The sequence below is a fragment of the Dermacentor albipictus genome, chromosome 8 (assembly GCF_038994185.2).
Source record: "Dermacentor albipictus isolate Rhodes 1998 colony chromosome 8, USDA_Dalb.pri_finalv2, whole genome shotgun sequence".
Classification (NCBI taxonomy): domain Eukaryota; kingdom Metazoa; phylum Arthropoda; class Arachnida; order Ixodida; family Ixodidae; genus Dermacentor; species Dermacentor albipictus.
In genome coordinates, this window is record NC_091828.1 from 63285211 (window position 1) to 63305225 (window position 20015).

General features: G+C 42.5%; 1 protein-coding gene across 1 annotated transcript in view; it reads right to left on the reverse strand.

The window, feature by feature from the left end:
- LOC135921763 (uncharacterized) overlaps positions 1-20015 on the reverse strand; it is a 238070-nt gene that overhangs the window by 625 nt on the left and 217430 nt on the right. The window contains exons 28-30 of the mRNA XM_070523495.1: positions 15084-15110; positions 11554-11580; positions 6348-6360 (exon numbers count right to left, since the gene is read on the reverse strand). Coding sequence (XP_070379596.1) covers positions 11560-11580; positions 15084-15110 — 48 coding nt within the window. The 3' untranslated portion in view covers positions 6348-6360; positions 11554-11559. The remainder of the gene's footprint in view (positions 1-6347; positions 6361-11553; positions 11581-15083; positions 15111-20015) is intronic.

A 20015-nucleotide genomic window follows, 5' to 3' on the forward strand; every position in this document is an offset into this window, starting at 1 on the left:
TTGCTTACGTTGCTAGAAATTTTAAACAGCCTCAAAAGGGAACAAGTCGATGGAAGTAGCATTGAACATACGATTAACGAGCCTGAAACATTGAAGTGATAAAATTCAATTAAAGTTCTTTTGAAACATTGAAGTAAGGGTGTTTCACGCAAGTCCAATAAAACAATACCTGACTCTGGGTTCATTAGTTATTATAGCCATTGCTACGTTATGGTCGTGGCTCATTTTCTTTGATAATCTAGTTATTCTAACCGCTTCCTAAACTGAGCAACACAATCCAAATCGCCAAAGGCAGTTTTCTTCCATGACTTTTCAGATTGCTCATTGCCTCTGTGCGTCAAGCTCTGAGCTAAGAAAGCTAACAAAACTGTGACATCAGTCTTCTAGAGTATAAGTAAAGAGCATAAATATTTTTGTAGCGGAGAAAAACTTTACACGGTCAGAAATCACTCTGACTTGACACAACAGTCATCGCGTCGAACACTGGCAAAAATTTTGAAATGGATGTAACAGTAAGGTAGAGAGAAAGCCTTACGTGGCCATAAATGACCCGGACCTTACACAAACATCACTGTGTAGAACACGCGGACATACTTTGAAATCCATTTAATCATAACATAGGCAATCAACACAGCGTACAAAAGTTATCTGTGCTCTAAGCATAGAACATAAGCCGTAATATAGACTATTTCAAGGTTAAAATTGTGTTCCATCGCGTACTTATACAGAAAGTTATTAAGTGCTTTATCTTTTAGCACCTCTTACATAAAATATTATAGGCAATGGGTCACTGTAACCCCTATGTGTTAAACTAAATTGATGGCATCCTTTCTACCAAGGCGAACTTTCTCGAACAAATTTTTCGAGCTTGTAGAACGTAGTGACTTTTTTCCAGTTGTGTAAGAAGGTCTCGTTTAAAACTTGGCAAACTATGCAAGTTTCGGACTGAGGTGGCTTTGCACTACGGAGCAAGAAACTGAAACCTCCTTTGTATACTCAACAGTGTGACCTATGTCATTTGAACGTGCCTATATTTAGAGAACTTAGGTATTTGCCTATAACCAGTGCTAAGTACTATTTCATATGCTCCCGTTAAAGACAAGTCTGTAGCGCCGTTGCGTCTTTATATAATCTAAGGCGTTTAACATCAAATTAACACCGTGTCTGTTTGAAATATTGTAGCGTAGCGCTGGACACTTGCTAAGGCCGCACGTTTACTTCGCATGAATTCGCACCACGGGAAACGAGCTTTATTTTTTGCCCCAAAACTGTGCCCTGGCTGCCGCTGCTGAGGAGTCAAACACTCGTCCATGTGCTCAGCAGGAAATCACTGCCTCTGTTTCGAAGTTAAAAAGTTACGCGCGAAGCTGGAATATTTCCTCTAGAAGTACGCACAACCTGTTAGGCTCGTTTTGCTTCCTTGTTTTATTTCGATTCATCACACTCCTGTTTCGAATATACTATAGAAAGAAGACCACTTCACCTACCTCGACTTACGCATACCTTGCGGCAGCCGATGCGTTTCCTCATCGCATTACAGAGTTACACCTTTCGCCGTCATTTATGGTGTTCATTTTTCACTTATTGCCTATTGCCTCAATCAAGTCCATCACTTATTTGCTTTGCCCATAGCATTCGTTAAATTCATATCGAGCGACACCGTCATATTCCTGTCTCTAGCGTTGCTCTTGTGATTCTTGAGCTACATCGCTCGCTGTGAGGTACTTCGTTGATTACGGAAGTTCTTTGTAATCGAAGTTTGAACCGATTCGGTTACTACTGGTAGAATGCAGACTGAATAGTTTTCTTTTAGTGGTCGTGCCGGTAGCATGCCGGTCGTGAGTGTCGGTTGTACACGAAATATTTTTGTTAAGTGAATGAGTGCGTAAATAATAAGTCAATAATAAATAAATGAAAAGAATATTTTTTGGTATACAGAAAGCCAATGCAAAATATGACCCATTATCTCAATCAACCTACCTGCTGGTCCACTAAAATTATTTAAATACGTACAGAGCAGGTGCGTCAACATGTTAAGTCTTCAAGACGTTAGAATACTTGACAGACAGTCGAAGTAAAGCCACAACAACACTAAATAAAAATTGTTTTTCCTCTTGGAGGGCTGTGGTGACATTACGAGCGCTTTGAGGCACTGATGACGTACGGAAGTTTATAGGAGGCCAATTTTCTTTTTCTTATTTATGCTGCTCAATTGCTGGCATTTGAGTACAAATCATAGGCGAATTGTCCATGCGGCCTCAAAAGTGGTGTTATACGCCTAAAAAATGACTAGGCTGAGGAAGAATGCTATAGCAGCATTTTGTAGGAGATAAGAATGCAGTGCTGTTTTCTACCTTCGCACCCTTCTCTTTACCTACTAGCATAAACATATGCAATAGATTGGTGATTCTATAACTCATTGATTTACGCCAACCATGAACCTCGTTATTAAGCCATAACTATTTATATAACGCTAAGTTCCAAATTTTCCGACATAAATTCAACCTAACAAGATCAATTAATGATGTGCTATGCTACATTGAGTTTACGTGTTTTCTTTAACTGACCATTTAGCCTTTCTTGCGAAATGTAGCTGTACCTAATAAATAAAAAGGTTGTAATGTATTTCTACGTCCGCTTCAACTCCGTGAAAACACAATTTTCCCGAGCACGTTGGCATTAAGCTAGGGGCGGATATATTGCACACGGCACCCTATCACGCGACTTATTACTTGAGGACGATGATGTTGGTCTCTTAAATTTTTGACAGCACTATCCTCGGAATTCGCACACATTTTAGGAGGCGCTGTGTCTGGGATCACCTCAAATATTACACTGCACAATTTTGGGGATCGGCCCACATTTTCCCGTATGATGACCTGTTTAGTTGTGAATGATTTCTGTAGTCTTGAATACTAAAATTAAAAGGAACTAATAACAGAGATAGCAATGTTCAACGTTGTGCACGGGCTCCTCGGACGGTGTTCTAAGTATGTGTGAGTGCTTTATCTTGGTGCGACGCAACTGTTCAGGCGACTCCTCCTGGATTGAAGTAGGAGCGGTCTGTCAGCTACCAGGCGTCTCATGACAAAAAATAACGAATGTCTTTTCTGATCAACATTTAATACTCGGCACTTCACCATGCGATCTATGATCTACTTTATATCATATTTTCTGTCTTGGCGTTATGTTTCCACTTTTGTCATTTCCTGTGATAACTATTAGAGACATTCTTTTTCTTAGCGAATACCATTTCTGTGTTTCATTTATTTTTGGTATAACTACATGAGAGAAGGTCCCCGTAGAGTCCTGCGTTCTGGTACCTCCTCCTGTACCGTCACAAATGCATTCTTCACATATGCACGAAATATGTAAATAAATTTGAAACGCTCACGTTATCAGTGGCGCGAGTGAAATTGCACTCATCGCACTTCGACAGTGCATGACGTGAGAACTATGGCATTTGATAAAAGCGCCAAGCGTCTCTACACACTGTATTCCATGCGAGAAGTGCCTACGTATCTTCTATTAGGCGATACGCCTCTGTGGTGTAACGGATAGGGCCGTGTAATATTGTGCAAGCAGTACTGTGTTTCAATTCTACCGGTGGGTACTTTCTTTATGTTCATTTATGGCCCTATTATAAGTATATTTAAATAAACATATATATCTGAGAAATCATGGCAACAAGTGGTTCCAGGAGCCGACAAACAGCAACAAATATGGACGAACGTAATTAGGCTGTACTATCCCCGGGACCGGCCCAAGAAAAAGACTTGAAAAATATCCGATAACTAAACGGTATGGCACCCCGATAGAAGGACTTCGTCTTTAAAATGTACTGCATAAACCATTCTCAATGATTATGCAAGTCAATCATTTTTTTTATTTGCGCGTGGCGCAAAGCCCGAACAAACTCAAGTCCTCCCGGCGAAACGCTCGCTTAAGGACCATCACATGCCCGAGTCGCGACCTGTTGAACGAACGTATGATCGGAACCCCAGGCAGTCTCAGTGGCTGTACGTTGCGCCAAATTCATCTTCGACAAAGTGCTTTCGCAAATATCGCGTCTCCGGAGAGTTTGTTCCCTCCTCCGCTTCTCTTTCACTTGATACTTTCGAGGGTCCATTGCTGTGGCAGTTGAGTTTGTACCTCCATTACCTAGAGGGAAATCTGGCTCTGCTGCGCAGTGGAACGCATGGGAATGCCGACATATTGCGACTTCGGATTGTTCTCGGTGAGCCAGCACACCTTGAAGATGCGCTTGGCTGGCACTGTTCTATCTGTCACAATGATTAATTTTCTACAAACACAGCGCGTGAAAAGCTGTTTACGCTTTATTGTTACAAAAAAACATGTTTTCTTTTATTACCAGAGCTTGTCATTGTATGTACTATATGAAACGTAAAAAAATATCAGCGCGCTGCTAACATTGGAGGAGCGACTACGAGATTCGAGCTCGCCATTGAACAGTTTCTCGTATGTTCTTGCTTTTCTTCGCATGATTATGCATTGTAGGTTACTCCAGTGGAAGACGTATTATGCGTCAATGAAAGCCTTTTGTGAAGATTTTACTTGATGAACGTGTTATTTGGGCAGCCATGGTCGCTATAACGTAAAGCTATTCCAAACTTCTCGATACCAATTCTGCAATGAGCCTTCCGCGACTGGTCAATAGCTTTTTTGGACCACCCCGACTTCACATGTCTGTCACGCGACGTCACGAAAACCGCGATAGCTTCCCATCTTATATGACTTGTACACAAAGAATATGCACGATTTGACCAAACAAAAGAAAAATAGTTATTCCTCATTCGACGCCTTTGCGCAATTGGCCCTCGGCTATAGGCCAAATGTTTTTGAGCTGCACCCTCTTCACCTGCCTCTACCACAAAACTCCCCGCGTCAGAGTGACGTGTACGCAATAAAGATGCATTAATATGCCGAACAAGACTCAATTTTCTCGTGAATAGCCGCAGGGTGCCCCGTTCCGAAAGGAATAAAAGATAGCTGCCACCGTTTGCTCAGGCACTGGCCACTCGCACCTGCCGTGAACGTTTTCGAGCACTTTCGGCACGTTTACGACATCGTTCTGCCAACTCTACTTTGCTGAAGATCCGTTTTAGCGTAATCCTTAAGCTTCTGTTGCAAACCACCGCGATTTTCCACTAGCCACAACAAAATAAGTAAGGGAAAGTGGACCAACCGGAGGTGGCAGCAACACCCTCTTCATCCAGTTATCTATTTTCAGTGCAGCGACTCGGCCCCATTGAATACCTCTCCAGTTTAGCCTGCTCCTCGCCTCTTGTCAGCCAATTAATTAAGACAAGCCGCTCAGTGTAGGCGTTTTTTTATTATTTATTTTTCAAGCGAACAAATGTGACCTCCTATGAATCAGGACAGCGTGTTACTGGCCTGCTCAAACAACCCTGCTGGAGACCGCCCGATGCTTGCGTCGGCGGTTACGCAAGTTTGATGTCAGGAGATTGCAGTAAAAACATATTGGAATAGTTTTACGTTATAGGGCCCCATATCCACGTTTTATAAAAAGCCTTGTGCAACACCTGCCCACAGAAGCCTCGTAGACACATATACCATCATTCGTATTGCAGTGCAGCGCCTATTAGGAAACTCCCAAAGACGGTGGCTCCAGATTTCACTCTAGGTGTTATAGTTAGAAACTGTTTGGCTGTGTCTGCAAGTAGAAGCCTCTCCGCAACATAGCGAAGTCACCGCAACCAAGCCTAGTCTGTTCGGAAGGTATATAAGGTATATATATATATATATATATATATATATATATATATATAGGGAAGATAACCGATGGTCATTAAGGGTTACAGACTGGATTCCAAGGGAAGGGAAGCGTAGCAGGGGGCGGCAGAAAGTTAGGTGGGCGGATGAGATTACGAAGTTGGCAGGGACGGCATGGCCACAATTAGTACATCACCGGGGTTGTTGGAGAAATATGGTGGGAGAGGCCTTTGCCCTGCAGTGGGCGTAACCAGGCTGATGATGATGATACATATATATATATATGTCTGTGTGTGTGTGTGTGTGTGTGTGTGTGTGCGTGCGTGTGTTGCGAAGAGGGAGGAACGGTATTTTTTTACCCATTTAGGGTGCACGGCACTCCCACACGCGTTTCAAGGAGAGGACGCGCGAAACCAGTAACGGCGTGCGAGCGGGCACATTGGAGAGCGCGCATCGGTGACACACCATGTGACCTTGGGCGACTGCGCGTTTGACTCTGGCTCACCATAGGAAAAAAATAATGCTTCGCATTTAAAAGAGAGCATTTCACTTGTAATGCAAATTTCGTGTGAACTCGCCCCATAAATACTCACCTCTGTCTTATTTCTGAAAACGAGAATGAGAAAGAAGGTTGAGTATTAAACGTACGGGCACATAATGAAATGTTTTATATTTGGCTCTCTGGTACATGGGTGCGCAATAGATGTATGCCCTATGAAGATGTTGGGTTGGAGCCATGACACAACGACTCTTCTTGATACGCAAGAAAGACTTACATACGGGTTATTAGCTGTTATTTTATGCTAATATGCGTAATAATATGCATAAGATAATACCACAATCGTTACCGCGTGTTTAAGCGACATGACTGCGACAAAATCTGTTGGACCAAGCGCAGATAACTGATAACTTTTGGTAGCATGAAACACTTAAACACAAAAAGTGCTTATTCTTCTGTTTATTTTGGTTCTAGCAAAGTAAGTCTCAGAATGGCTATATTTGATGCCACTAGGTACTTATATTTTAACCTAAACATGATAGTTTAAAGTAAGTCTTACTGTGCGAACACTTTGAAAAGTCATACGGTGTAATATTGCTGGAACAGGTAACTACTAACAAAATTGGCTGGTATCATATGTACTCGAGAATATGTTAAGGTTCTCTTTTCTATGCAGGAGTCATAGTATGGTGAACACTAATATGCAGTAATTATTAATAAAGGGCCAGAAACAGCGCAAGAGGGCTACGTCGTATAGATCCACTACTACAGGCAAGAAATTATTGATGATGATTGACAGATTATATTAGCGCAAGGGCTACACATGGAAAGAGCACTACGCAAAAGGTGATGAGTCGCCAATGTAAGATCAATTTGTGAATGGCAGTTGTAACATGACTGTAAAAACGCCTAAAAGCTAACGCTGTGATGGGGGTAAAATGGGTAAGTATTAACACAATCACAGTGACTAGTGATTGGTGCGATTACGATATGTTACATTAAAAGGAATTATACATCAATTGTGTGCGCAACAGTAGCATGAGAATCTCACCATAGCCCTTGAACGCAAGGCTGGGAGCAACATGCGTGCAAAAACAAGTGCAGCAGCACCCTCTTGCGGAAGGATGTGCTACGACTATCTCTGGCTGATACCTCACGATTTAACTAAAACATGAACACTAAGTCACTGTGCAAAATGGCCCAATGCCGAGAAAATCACCAGGTGTGTTCGGTGTTGTCGGAATGCCGTTGCAGACAACTTGTCTTCTTCTTTGACCCTCCACCTCTGAACATTCTAGCAAGACGTGAAGGAGTGTTAGCGTCTCGTCCCACCTATTACAAACAGAAAGTTTCATTTCCCGTCAAGATGCACGGGTGAATGTCATACGCGTCACCTATCCTGGAACGGCAGAAAATAACCGGAGTTGTGTTTTTGGCATTGGTGGCCAATTTGCTCCTACAGGTTAATAACGTGAAGTTTATAATGCGTTTCAGTGCCCCGCGCACATTTTAATGGGTCCTCAGTTTCTTGAGTAGGAAGGGCTCTAAATCCTTGCAAGGTGAGCCATGAAATAATTAATAAGGTTTTGTAATTATTGATGTGGATGTATGCGCGTCAAGGATGTTACTCTCGATGCCTCGGTCGCCGGGTACCCAGCACAATATGAGGTTTTCATGAGATGCGTAGAAACCACAGAGTATTAAATAAAGTGATATAAAAACAATTTTGTTGAACTGCATATATATGAGGGCGCAAAGTTCAAAGAAATGCACTTTTATGGGTACCTATGGGGTTTTCTTTGTAACTCTTAATAGAGACACGCCACATTTTATGGATCCGGTGGCTGCAGTGATTAAAAGATATTCAAGATGTGGTACAACCATTGCTTCACTGAGGTTCTGCACATGCCGTGAAAACAGCCATTTCAATGGTGGAAGATTATCGAGAAGTATGGAACATGTCATATCGTTTATGATTTTGTAGAAAGTACAGGATAGTGTTGTAGGACAGTGTTGGACAGTGTTGGATAGTGTTGTAGGACAGTGTTGTAGGATAGTGTTGTAGGAATAGCACCTGGAGTAAACACTCATTAGATTTTACATGGAGACTTTGCGCAGGGCTAGTTCTGAAAGTTGATGTGGCCAGAAGGATGCCTAAATGATGAGCAAGATCTGTCATTTGTATGGCACTTGGTGTAGCATACTGTCACACCTCAGCCCGGTCATATATACGCGATTCCGGAAGTTTTGCAGATATTTCTTAAGCAGTTTACATCCCGGTCCCAACATGACTGCATTCGAATTTCCATTACGTTCACTATTTTAAGTATTTCGCTCGAGGTATTTGATGAAGAGCATGCAACTTAATTTGGAATCGAATATGACGCCTAAGATCATCTTTGTACACAAAGTTGTACTGTTCTTGTAGTTCGAATGTGAGATCAGAGAGCAGCCCTCTCTATGTGACAGAAAAATGACAGAGGAGGTTTTATGTGTGTTGAGCTGGAATCCATTTTTCCTGGGCCCATTTGAATTCATCAGCCCAAGCTGAACTTCCCTTGCACAATTTGAAGGTTACAGGATTTCGAACCTAGTCTATGTGTAGAAGGCGGACAAAGACAACGCCAAGCTGGTGGCGGAGGGTGGTCAGCGCGGTCCACTGACGCGCCTCATTCGTGTACTATTTGTTGTGAAAGACTGTGCATTTTATTTTGCTTGCTTGTACAAAATATGTAATTTCACTTTAAATGCACATACTTTCTATTTTCATGTTTCAGAGACTCGACAAAATACTGGATGGTCGCCCCCATAGTTCTCGCTGTGTGGCGTGCCAGAACTTATTGTAATGATTGCTGTGACCCAATTTTGCACAGGTGAGTTGACATAAGTAGCTTTGGGAACCGTGGACGCACTTTAGGAACTTGAAACATCGACGACAGTTAGGAATGTAGGGTGTTACACGGGTTTTAGTATAGCTTGCCTTGAGGGTCTCTGGTAGTACACTGGAGCGAATGCGTAATCAGATGTCTTGTTGAAATTTTCTTCTCCTTGATAATTTTGATATTCTTCACCTCAATTACATTTTCATCCTTTCAATAGTCCAATAATTTTGCTTTGGCATGTTTTATCAAGTCTGCATATTAGATCACACCTCGGACTGTGTTCAGCACGTATTGTGGTGTTAATGTTGTCGGGAAGTCGGCAAAGGCTGTACGTTTTGCGAGCTTTACGTATTGGAGCTTGTGAGAAATATCAAGGAGGAATCAACTAGGGTGGCGATATGGGCTCGGTGGTCGGTCTGCTGCGCTGTGCAGATACCTCGCAAGGCGGAGGTGGCCGCTTTATATCTAGCTAGCATGATAGCCTGGTTAAATTGTGCCGCTCAAAGTGTTTGCCACAAGGAAAGATGTTACAACTCTCACTGCTCTGTAGGGTTTCTCCCTGTGCATAACGTGGAACTGTGGAAAAGTTCGTTTATATTGAAAGAAATATGTTATGGAGCATTCATACCGGTAGCAAGACGAAATATGCTCTACGCATATCAGTCGTAATTGTTTTGTCAGCGAAGGCAGCCCTGCACCACGGAGACCAACAAGGCGACGCGACAAGTTTGACAGGGTAATGACTTGTACACACCAGCCGTGCAACACTGCTATTATCCAATGCGCCATACTCAAGGCTGGATATAGCACACCAAGCTATTCTAAGCCACCTGATGAAGACAAGAAAAATGAGAAGAAATAAGACAGGACAGTAAGGTAAGTTCATAAAAGAAGAGAGAGATTCGGGAGAGGGACAAACAAGGGCCCCACCGATTTCCCCCGAGTGGGTCAGTCCAGAGGTGCCGTCCACGTGAGCCGAGACTAAAGGGTATACTGTTGCCTCCACCAAAGGGCCTTCAGGCCAAAGCACTCAGAATCAAATATACTCCCAGGATCAACTCATCCACAGATATGGCTAAGCCGTGCATGGCTGCAATTGGGAAGGTCCGATTTCCATGGGTTCAGGTCCGCTGTGTCGCCACAAACAACACGCCTACAGAAACACACACTTCTACGAAGCTTAAAACAGCGAAAATTACCAAAACACAAGACTAACGTTAGTGTATTTTTGTCCAACATATCTACCGCCCACTGTATGCTGCCTCTGAAAAAACTGAGGTCATTTTAAATCCTGCAAGCCGAAAAAAAATCAGTACCATTTCAGAGTAGCTGCTTAGCGCACGACACACAGGTGACCCAGAATACTGAACAAAGATACGAAGATATTTTATTGTCTTAATCTGTGTTCATAGTGGCGGTGGAGTTACGCAAATACATACGCGTATCCTCTCTGTCAATAAATGTGTCTATCACGTAAGACAATCTGTCTGTCACGTAAGACAACGCGGCCTCCCCCGTAAAACGACAGAAGAAAGGTGAAATTCTACGCTGGAATGATGCGCGACAATGGAGCCACTGTGGAAAACGACGACGCTCGAGCCACTGCTAACGAATGTAGTTTCTACCACAACGTAGCCAGCTGTGGAAAAGGACAACGACGTCTACTAACGCGCGAGGAGTACAAGCGCATTTGCCTGTTTGGCGCTGATTGTTTTTTAAGTGTTCTTTCTGAAAAAGCTGTACAAAAGATTTTCTCAAAAACATATATTATTCCACTTGTGCCTGGAACCTCTTTGGGTCCCATGTGTGACAAAGGTAGTTCAAGGGTGCGTTACAGGTCCCCGAGTCAACAGGGGTATGTGCCATTGAGCGTGGACCCTTATTGCACGATCACCAGGATCGGCCCACATAATGCTTCATTTTTGTGAACACCTCGGACACACTTTTTCCCACATCCTAGGCATAGACAGCTTCGCTGTGAAAAGCGCGTATCGCGGCGTCTAGAAGGCTGGTCGTCTCACACGTTACACTAACCTACCACCTGAAATCAAAATATAAGCGAAGAGGGCTTCAGGTCCATCGGCTTGAAATTTCGAAAAAAATCAGCAAGCCTGAAAATAACTGCACGTTTCAAGAAGTAGGTATAAAACATATAATTTCATTCAGGAAATCCACTCAGGCAAAAAGACCCAGTGGTGAAGCCAAGCTATGTTCATACTAACGCCTTCACACCATGACAGAAAAACATCTAAATTTACGGGCCCGATATTACAACGCCGTCGTGTCACTAACGGAAGCCAACAAGAGAACATCGAGACGCACGTCAACATACCACAATGACGCGTTCAAATGTCGCGCATTGAGCGTTAAGCAACAGATGCTACAATAAAGATTTCAAACTGAAGAAACCAAACTCACCTGTTCCTACTTCTGAACCAAGGTCGTCTGAAAAAGCAAAAAAAAAATAGCATATTCTTCTCTCACATGATTACTCATTTCCTTCCCTCAGAAGAATTTCAGTTTCTTTGACAGCATGCATAGGTCTCTGGCTTTTACATGCTAAACAAGGAACAGTAATTTACAGCGCTTGTGCTTTTAATTTCGGGTTGAGCGCTCCTTTACCCTCCATCGCGCCGACTCGCGCATATTGGCTTTAAAGAAACGGTACTGCGAGCCTACTCTTGATTTACACACAAATCATTAAAGACATTGTTAAACGGCACTGGTAAATGTTGTGCATCCTCGAGAAATACGACGCAGTCAATTTACAATACCTATGCATGCTCTTGTTACCTATGGAAGCTATTAAAACGTTATGATGTCTGCTCTCCCTTATGTGGTGATTGAAATTGATACTGGGACCTACAAAGCTTTATTTGTCATTCAAATCAATTTTGAATTAGTTCCGTAATTCTCGAATTATAGGCTACCAGAGCTTGGAAGTTTACACAGGCCACGCCGATTAACTTTAAGGAACTTTACACAGTGACATGTTAACTTTAATGAACTTTACACAGTGACATGTCCTTTTTACTCGAGCAAACCAAGAATGAAATGAAAATTAAAAGATAAGGCAAGTACAGCTATGCAATCTGGGAACCTAATAGGGTACCGCGGCACTCAGCAGTGAGTACGCATCAAGAATAACTACCATTTATTAGAAATACATGTTAAGTGGGCTATGTGGGGGAAATTAGGTTATCAACGCACATGAAAAACATTTACGCAAAACCTAAGTGGTGTATTATGGTTGCAATATTAAAGTATTTCTTCTAAAAATGCAGTTTGTTTCGACTGCGATGGAGTTTGTCTTGCAGGATCGCAAGGCTGTTTTCTACGTCTACACGCCAGTGTTTATTTCCGAACATGAAGCTATTTTTAAAGTGAATGTTTCGTATTTATGAATAAGTGTGCTCCACATAAAAATGTAATTCGAAGCCTCAATCTTACTGTGTGTTTACTGTCCTTATGTTGTCGTTCTCAGAAAAGTGCCGTTTTACGCGGAGTTCAACAAGATAAGACTACGTAATGTAAGGCCCCACTGCTACGTTCTCAGTGTCCTGTCGCTTGTATTTCAGAATAACATTGTTAAACCTTTGAAGAATTAACATCAACATATGGCACCATTCTAAATTAAGCAGGCAAAAGTGGGAACGTGATTCCCTTGCGATTTCGTCACACTGTTACTATAGATTATGCACAATGTTTCCCAAAGTGACTGACAGTGAAAGGTGAACATTTCGGATGTTGAAAAGGCGCACAAAACAAGAATTGATTACAAACGCACGCAAAAATTAGTGAACAGCAGCTGGTATACATTGGGTGGGCAACATTGAGGCTGGCTTTTTGTCAGAAAGGTGCATAGAGGAGAATCTCCAGACAGATCAAGAATGCATTAGCTACTCTGTGCACTGTGACATGCAAGGAGACGTTCTGTATCTAGGAGTGCATCGACGTTGCAAGAAATGTTACTAAAGGCTCACAGAGAATGAGGCAACCAAAATTAGCTTGTCTGATATTTATGAGTGCCTCCGGTTCCTTCCCCACGAAAAAAAAATCCCAGTCAAATTAGGCACTTTGATTCGATATTGTAACCTCAGACCTCCCAAATTATTCTCCTGGCAGCACTTACATACTTTTCGGGTTCTCTTCTTTCAGACAGATATCATGCTATCAGACGGTGCTTCGAATATTACGTTCACTAGACACTTTAACCACCTTCATAGGCTGAAAATTTCTCGCATTATATTATAAATTCTTGCACTCTAATCTAATCTAATCTCTAATAGGTGCCTGAAGCTGATAAATTAGTTGCCACAGCCGCCGTCAAGTGCTTCGCCGCAAACGGATCCTATATATTAGTGAAATCCCTCAGAACACCATGACGTCATTAAACAGAAGATGCAATATTGACAGTTTACTTGTTTATCTTTATCGGATGACCACGCGTCACCACCTAACAGACATAATTTGACAGCGCAAGGCACGCCTGCATGTATCAGAAGTTTCGGAAATGTTATCGATGGTTCTATCATCTGTCTGTAATCGAACCTTGTGTAAGCAGATTTCATGTATGCGCAACGCGAATGGTGCAGAACTTCCTGGAAGACACGCAGGCACCAGCGATTACTCTGGAACCTTCGATGACGGATCCATAAAAGCCGACACGCTTGACCCGCTGATCAGATTTTTGACGATTGCTGACTTTGAGAGCTGGTATTGTTGTGCTTTGAGTGTAGCTTGCTTTTAAGGGTACAGGTTCACCCAATAAAGCACTTGCTTCGCTATTCACAGTTTTCCGCTCTTTTCAACGTCACTACCACGGGAAAAATCATGCTTTTTTAAGCTTTGCAACAGAAACAAGTTTGTGATATTTGCCAGCTTAGTTTATAGTAAAAGAAGACGTCCACAAGAGTTCAATAGCTGAAGTTGCGAGCACAACGGTGAACTTCTTTTATCACTGGAATTTCCTAGATTGTCTTAAATACGAGGTCCTCAAAGTCACACCAAGAGTAATTTTATTTAGACTGAGAACATTACCTATGTAAATACTTCAAGTACAAGAGGTTTGTCCAGTCTGGTGCACGCAATTTTGGCGAACAAGTAGTTACGCCAACTCATATTCTATTACAAGAATTTCAAAAAATTGAAATCTGCGATTTATTTATTTTTTATGATCGGCACAAAAGAAGAATCACATTGCAATACAACATCATCTTATTGAAAATTCTGAAGCATTGATGTTCCAGAGATACTCACCCTAATGAATAAGACTCGGTACGCCTTTATTCAATACAGAGGTGGGAATCTACACAACTACGAAGCACCCATGTGACCAGTCTTGCATTTCTGAGGCGAAAGCAGTCGAGCTGATGTTATCAGGTCCTCCGGGCCTCATTACTGGCGTGATAGGGGAAATCAGTTACGGCATATAAAGCAGGGTTGTGAAGATTTCATTTTTCCTTTTGAATATTGCACTCTGAATACGTAATCAACATTTGAGCGTTAAAATTGATGGTTAATATCGCAAAACACAAACGGTTGAGAAATTACAAAAGCAGCTGTCTTCCAAAATGCTTGCCCTGCAGTTTCTAATGTAAACATTTACTGAAATCCCGAAATTAGGAACTTTGCAAACTTTCATCGCTTTTATACTTGCTGGCTCTATTTAAGAGGTTTTGTCCGTAACCATCGCACGAGCATGATTTGCGTAATTAGAGTACTTCTTTTTTAACTTACTGATGTTTTAAATATTGTGGACTCAGAAGAGCGGCATGCTAATCAGCGCTGTAATTCATGTTTTAGAACTCCTAATGTCACTAAGCAATTTAAGATGCATTTCAAAATTATAGAGAACCAAGGTAAGAGCTTAGAGTAACTAGGATCGCTGAACACAATACCTATTAAATAACAAATCTGCGTCGCACTGTTCTAATATGAATACTTACATTCCGAGAGCATAGTGCTGGTGTCACCTGAATTTTGTTGAAAAAACATAGCACATTAAAAATCGTCTCACTGCACATACTTTGGTGAGCAGAACAAATAAACGACGGTATATGTGCTTAATTTTTTAAAGCAAGTAAATATACGTCTACGAGCTTCGCAACCCAAATATTACATATTGAATATTGAAAAAAAAATACATTTGGTTAAGGAAAAGTTAGAACGCCTTCAAGGGCGAAGATAATTCTTTCCAGCTTCTTGAGAAAATACGACGAAACGTACACAATAATAACGAAAATTTTACATAAGCGAAAGAAATACAGGATAAATGGAGAACTGTAGAATATTTTGTCTATGGGCTTTGCACTGTATTAAACTCGTATTGCTTGAAACATTGTTAATTGCAGAATTGAAATGAAGCTTTCTCAACATTTGTGCAAATGGTAAAAGCATTATCACTCACTATTTAGATTCTTACATCCGAAGCAACCTTCTCTGCTTGAGTAGTTGGCTTTTCTCTACAATGCAATCTCGGATTAACAAGAGTGGTTATATTGAAATAATGTGTATAACGAGATGACTGCAATTACTCTTGGATTTCCTATAGAGATGCATTTGTTGAAAACCTCATTTCACCGCAGTACGATTGTTGCGCCCATCAATATAAGCAACTAGATTCTTCTCCAAAACAAATAAAACCGACATTTGCTCACAGAACATATCCACGTCCGTAGAATTCCGCACTCTTTCGACGCGGCCGTTTCATATTACGGCGTTAAATACGCTGTCGAGCATCACTGATATCTACACTGATTTCTGTAACGTTCATGTCTCACATTCATACTCTTTGAAGTCAGCAATCTTTTGGTGTCTTTCTCTGTCATGAGTGGTTTTCAGTGTGAAACACGAGAAACAAGTGTTTGCACAGTTTGAAACATTAATAGCTTGAAAGTACGAGTCCAAGTTATATAACATTGTTTTTTTTGGATACGAGCGAAAAAAAAATGTATTGTGAATCTTTGAGTCCGTGTCTTAGGCAAAATAAAGTAATATATTCCGTATCAAAAAAGTGATACTTTGTTATATCCAAACATGTTAAGCAATGTAGATGTTATCCCAGCACTCATGACACAACCTTGGCATGACAAAGCTGTTTTTCGTAGCAGCATAGGAAAGATATTCATCTGTGGAATGAACAGAAGCCTACGATATCTGAGGAATCTCAAGGGCATAAAGACGATATAACTTTAAAAAATGACTCTCTTCTTAAAGGTATGCCTTTACATAAAATACAGCCTTATCAACATTTTGCCCTGTTGATTACAGATTTCGAATTTCATCATAGACACGAACTATTAAGAAACAAGTGTGCAAACCACATTTAAATAGTTTTCATTAATACAGAGTATCACTGAACTACGAGAAATGGCTGCTGAGTAAATAGACACAAAACATCTCAAAACACCTACAGCGCTATAAAAAACCGTGGCCGTCCTGAACTGCCATTCTTTTGCGAAATATTCCTTTTCTGGTCTCACATACGTTTTATGCTAATAAGTAGACACTTATAATTAATGATGCTTCGCGATTTCCTTGACGGCCAACAACGCGACAGAGCTTGCCTAAGCCAAACCGGAAATACAGTCGAAAAAAATTCTCCTTTGTATCCGCACGTTCGGCTCCATTCGGCTCACCTGCTTTTGCCTGTGTCCACTTTCGTCCTACCAGTTTCTCTTTCATACGCTCAAAGATGCTCACACATACGTATGTTTGTGGTGCTATTGCTGACACATAAATATAGGTGTTTGTTTGTATGTCTGTAAGTGCGGGAGATCTGAGTTTGTACGGCGTGTAGGGAAACAATGGATACAACCTGGGATATATTGTTAACGACAACACATTCCTCACAAGATAACTGAGATTACGCAACGGCCTTTGCGCTTGCCTTGATGAAGTTTACGGTCTTCCTTATGTAGAAAATGTTAGCGCTTACTAACAGACTGGCGCATCGTAGTCGCTGAAGAGCCGGAAAAACAAATAGCGTTTGTGATTGCACATGAGGCATCTTCATCCATGAGCACCACTACTCATTCGCTCAAAGCAAAAGAACATTTCCTCACTACGTAGATGACGTTTACATGAACGCGACAGATGGCTGATATATCAACTTTTAACGAGGTAATTCGCTAGAAAGGTGTATTTCGTCTAATGCGTCAAACAAGGGTAGTTCCAGATGAAGAATGCGCATTTCAAAGGTCCACGTAAACAGAACCGCATCGTATCAGGAATTTAGGGAAAGCGTTCGCCTCCGACTGACACCCGGCCAATCAACAGGTGGGGGCCGCTGCCGCAGTGCTGGACATATAAACAAAAATGGCGGGTTAAGAAGAAAGTTGTGCGCCAAATTATTCACGGTATGTGCGTTGGAATGGCGAAGTCCTTGTGAATAATTCACCGATTATTCTGATATTCTCTAATGCGAAATTTGAGCGCAGCTCCAAACGCGCTTTCATTTCGCGATATATTAGCTGGCGCGGGCAATCGTCTCGTGCGGCGCATTGCAAAGGAAGACGTTAGGCGCGACTGGCTCGCTAATCGGTAGTTCGTGAGAGGCAGTGCGTGGGTGACGCGTGGGCACGATTTGCAGCAGCCGCCGCAGACAGCTCCACTCATGCAGTGCTTTGTTTCGGTATATAATAGCGGTAGACATGCTCCCGAATGTCATCAGTGAACATGCGACGGCGCGCTACTCTGGCGCTATCTCGTAGTGGTCGTTGCCATAAAGCCTGTCTTGCGCGGCACTACACTTTTCTTCCGCTTTTGCCATGCCCTCCTCCCCCGCTTTCCGCGTCATGCTTCCGCCGCACTCTCGCCCTCGGCTTTCCCCCTCGCAGTCTCTTCGCTATCGCCGTCATTCATCCCCCGCTGCGTTCCGCGTTCGCTCTTTCATCCTTCGCTGTGCTCGTTCGCTCGGTTACGCCGACACCCACACTCCACGCAGGAACGGGCACGAAAGAGCTGCGTTTTCAAATGACATAAACATCGCTTAGCGGCTTGATTAGCGTCATTAACGTAGTCAACTGCACTTTGAGGCAAAAGGAGCCGAGATGGCTGCGCTCGGCTACCAGTGGGCATAGCAACCACTGCTGACACGCTTGGAAATGTTATTATTCCAATATCATGCGGTACGTAACCGCAATATAAACGTCGGGTAAGTTGTCCACGGGGACAAGTGGGCATGTCGCTGTGGTTATTTGGGTGCATTTCACAACGCGACAGCAATAGCAAGCTTATAAGTAGTAAGAGCGTTAACCTTCTAATTTGACACTAGGTGACGGTAACTTGCTAGACAAGAAAAAGTGCATTCATGTAAATGGTTCGCGTAGGAGTCTACGCGATACGATAAATTATTACGATACCCTTCGACCATATCAGCGTAAACGCCACTACAGGCACATAACATTGCTCCACGTTTTGAAGCTCTGTCGCACCCCCTCTTTCCCTCTCCCGTTTAAGGCGACATCGTGCAAACTAATAATCTTGTCTGCAGACAAGAGCCTGCACTAAGAAGTTAAAATCACCTTTTTTGGATATTGATGATTTTTTTACGATGCCTAATCGGATTTCACGCTCTCCTGGAGGAAAACAGAATAGAGCTGAAATGCATGAGTTCCCTATATTCTAGTTCCTCCCTGAATTATTACCAGTTTTCTATTATTAAAAAGGGACCTTCGTACAACACCATGACGCCGCGCCGTCATAAGTTTAGCAGGTGTTTAATCAAGAGCTCGACCAAACGCCATCTGGTGCGATAAAAGCATCACAGTAGTTGAACAGGCAAATTGACAGTCCCTTATTTTAGGAGCAGTCTATTACGCAAGTAAACGGTAAGTAACCGAATACACATTATCCAACTATAACGTAATAGAAAGCCGTACACTGTTGTTCTGCCGATGAGCAGGGACCGCGAAGGCGATAGAATATTGACAATATGACAACAGACACATAATAGCGTCTGTTTTACGACGATGGCATGAAAGTGCTGGCATAATCCCACCTAAATAACGGCAACAGGGTTACAATGAAATGAAACACAAGTAATCACGTCGATGGATAAAGAAAAGGGGTACGATGGCGAGGACATGAAGACAACGGGACGACGCTCCCGAAGAGATGCATTTAACCACACGACAGCCTCACGATGTCCACATGAAGATAACGGCACGACGACTGTCTGACCACGATGGCTCACTGCGATGATATTACGGGAGTCGATTGTTGAAGTTAGGTAGATTACGATGCAATGAGGGTGATGGAATTACGAGCATGGTATTGCAGTGAATGAATGACGATAACTACATAATGACGACGGCATAATGACGATGTGCGAGGACAATGACACGGAGACGATTGTATGAAGACAAAGGCGGGACGACGACGGCACGATGAGAGTCGGATGACGAAACTACATTGGCGGCAATGGAATGACGGCACGAGGATGAGGGTCTGACAACGGAAACATGATGGCGATATACTGACGATGATTGCAAGCTAGCACAGCTTGTGACGACTGAATTAGTGCAGTATGATTATAAGAGGAATGCGAAGAAAGAATGACGTCGAAGGTACAACGAAGGTGCTTTGATGACATGGCAATGGGATGACGTTACCGAATCAACGACATTGGTGAAACTACAGCGTGGCGGCGATGCATGACGACAGTCGGATGACGAAGTTGGAACGACGAAAACGAAATCATCAAGGCGATATCATGAATGAGGTGCGGCAACGACTGCACGACGATGTATGACGACGATGACGAGACGATGACGGCATTGCGGAGTAGGTGCGAGGATCACGGCATGGCAAGAGTCAGATCACGAAGCCACAATCACAACTGGATGAACCTGAAAGCATCATTCCAAATGCTTGTT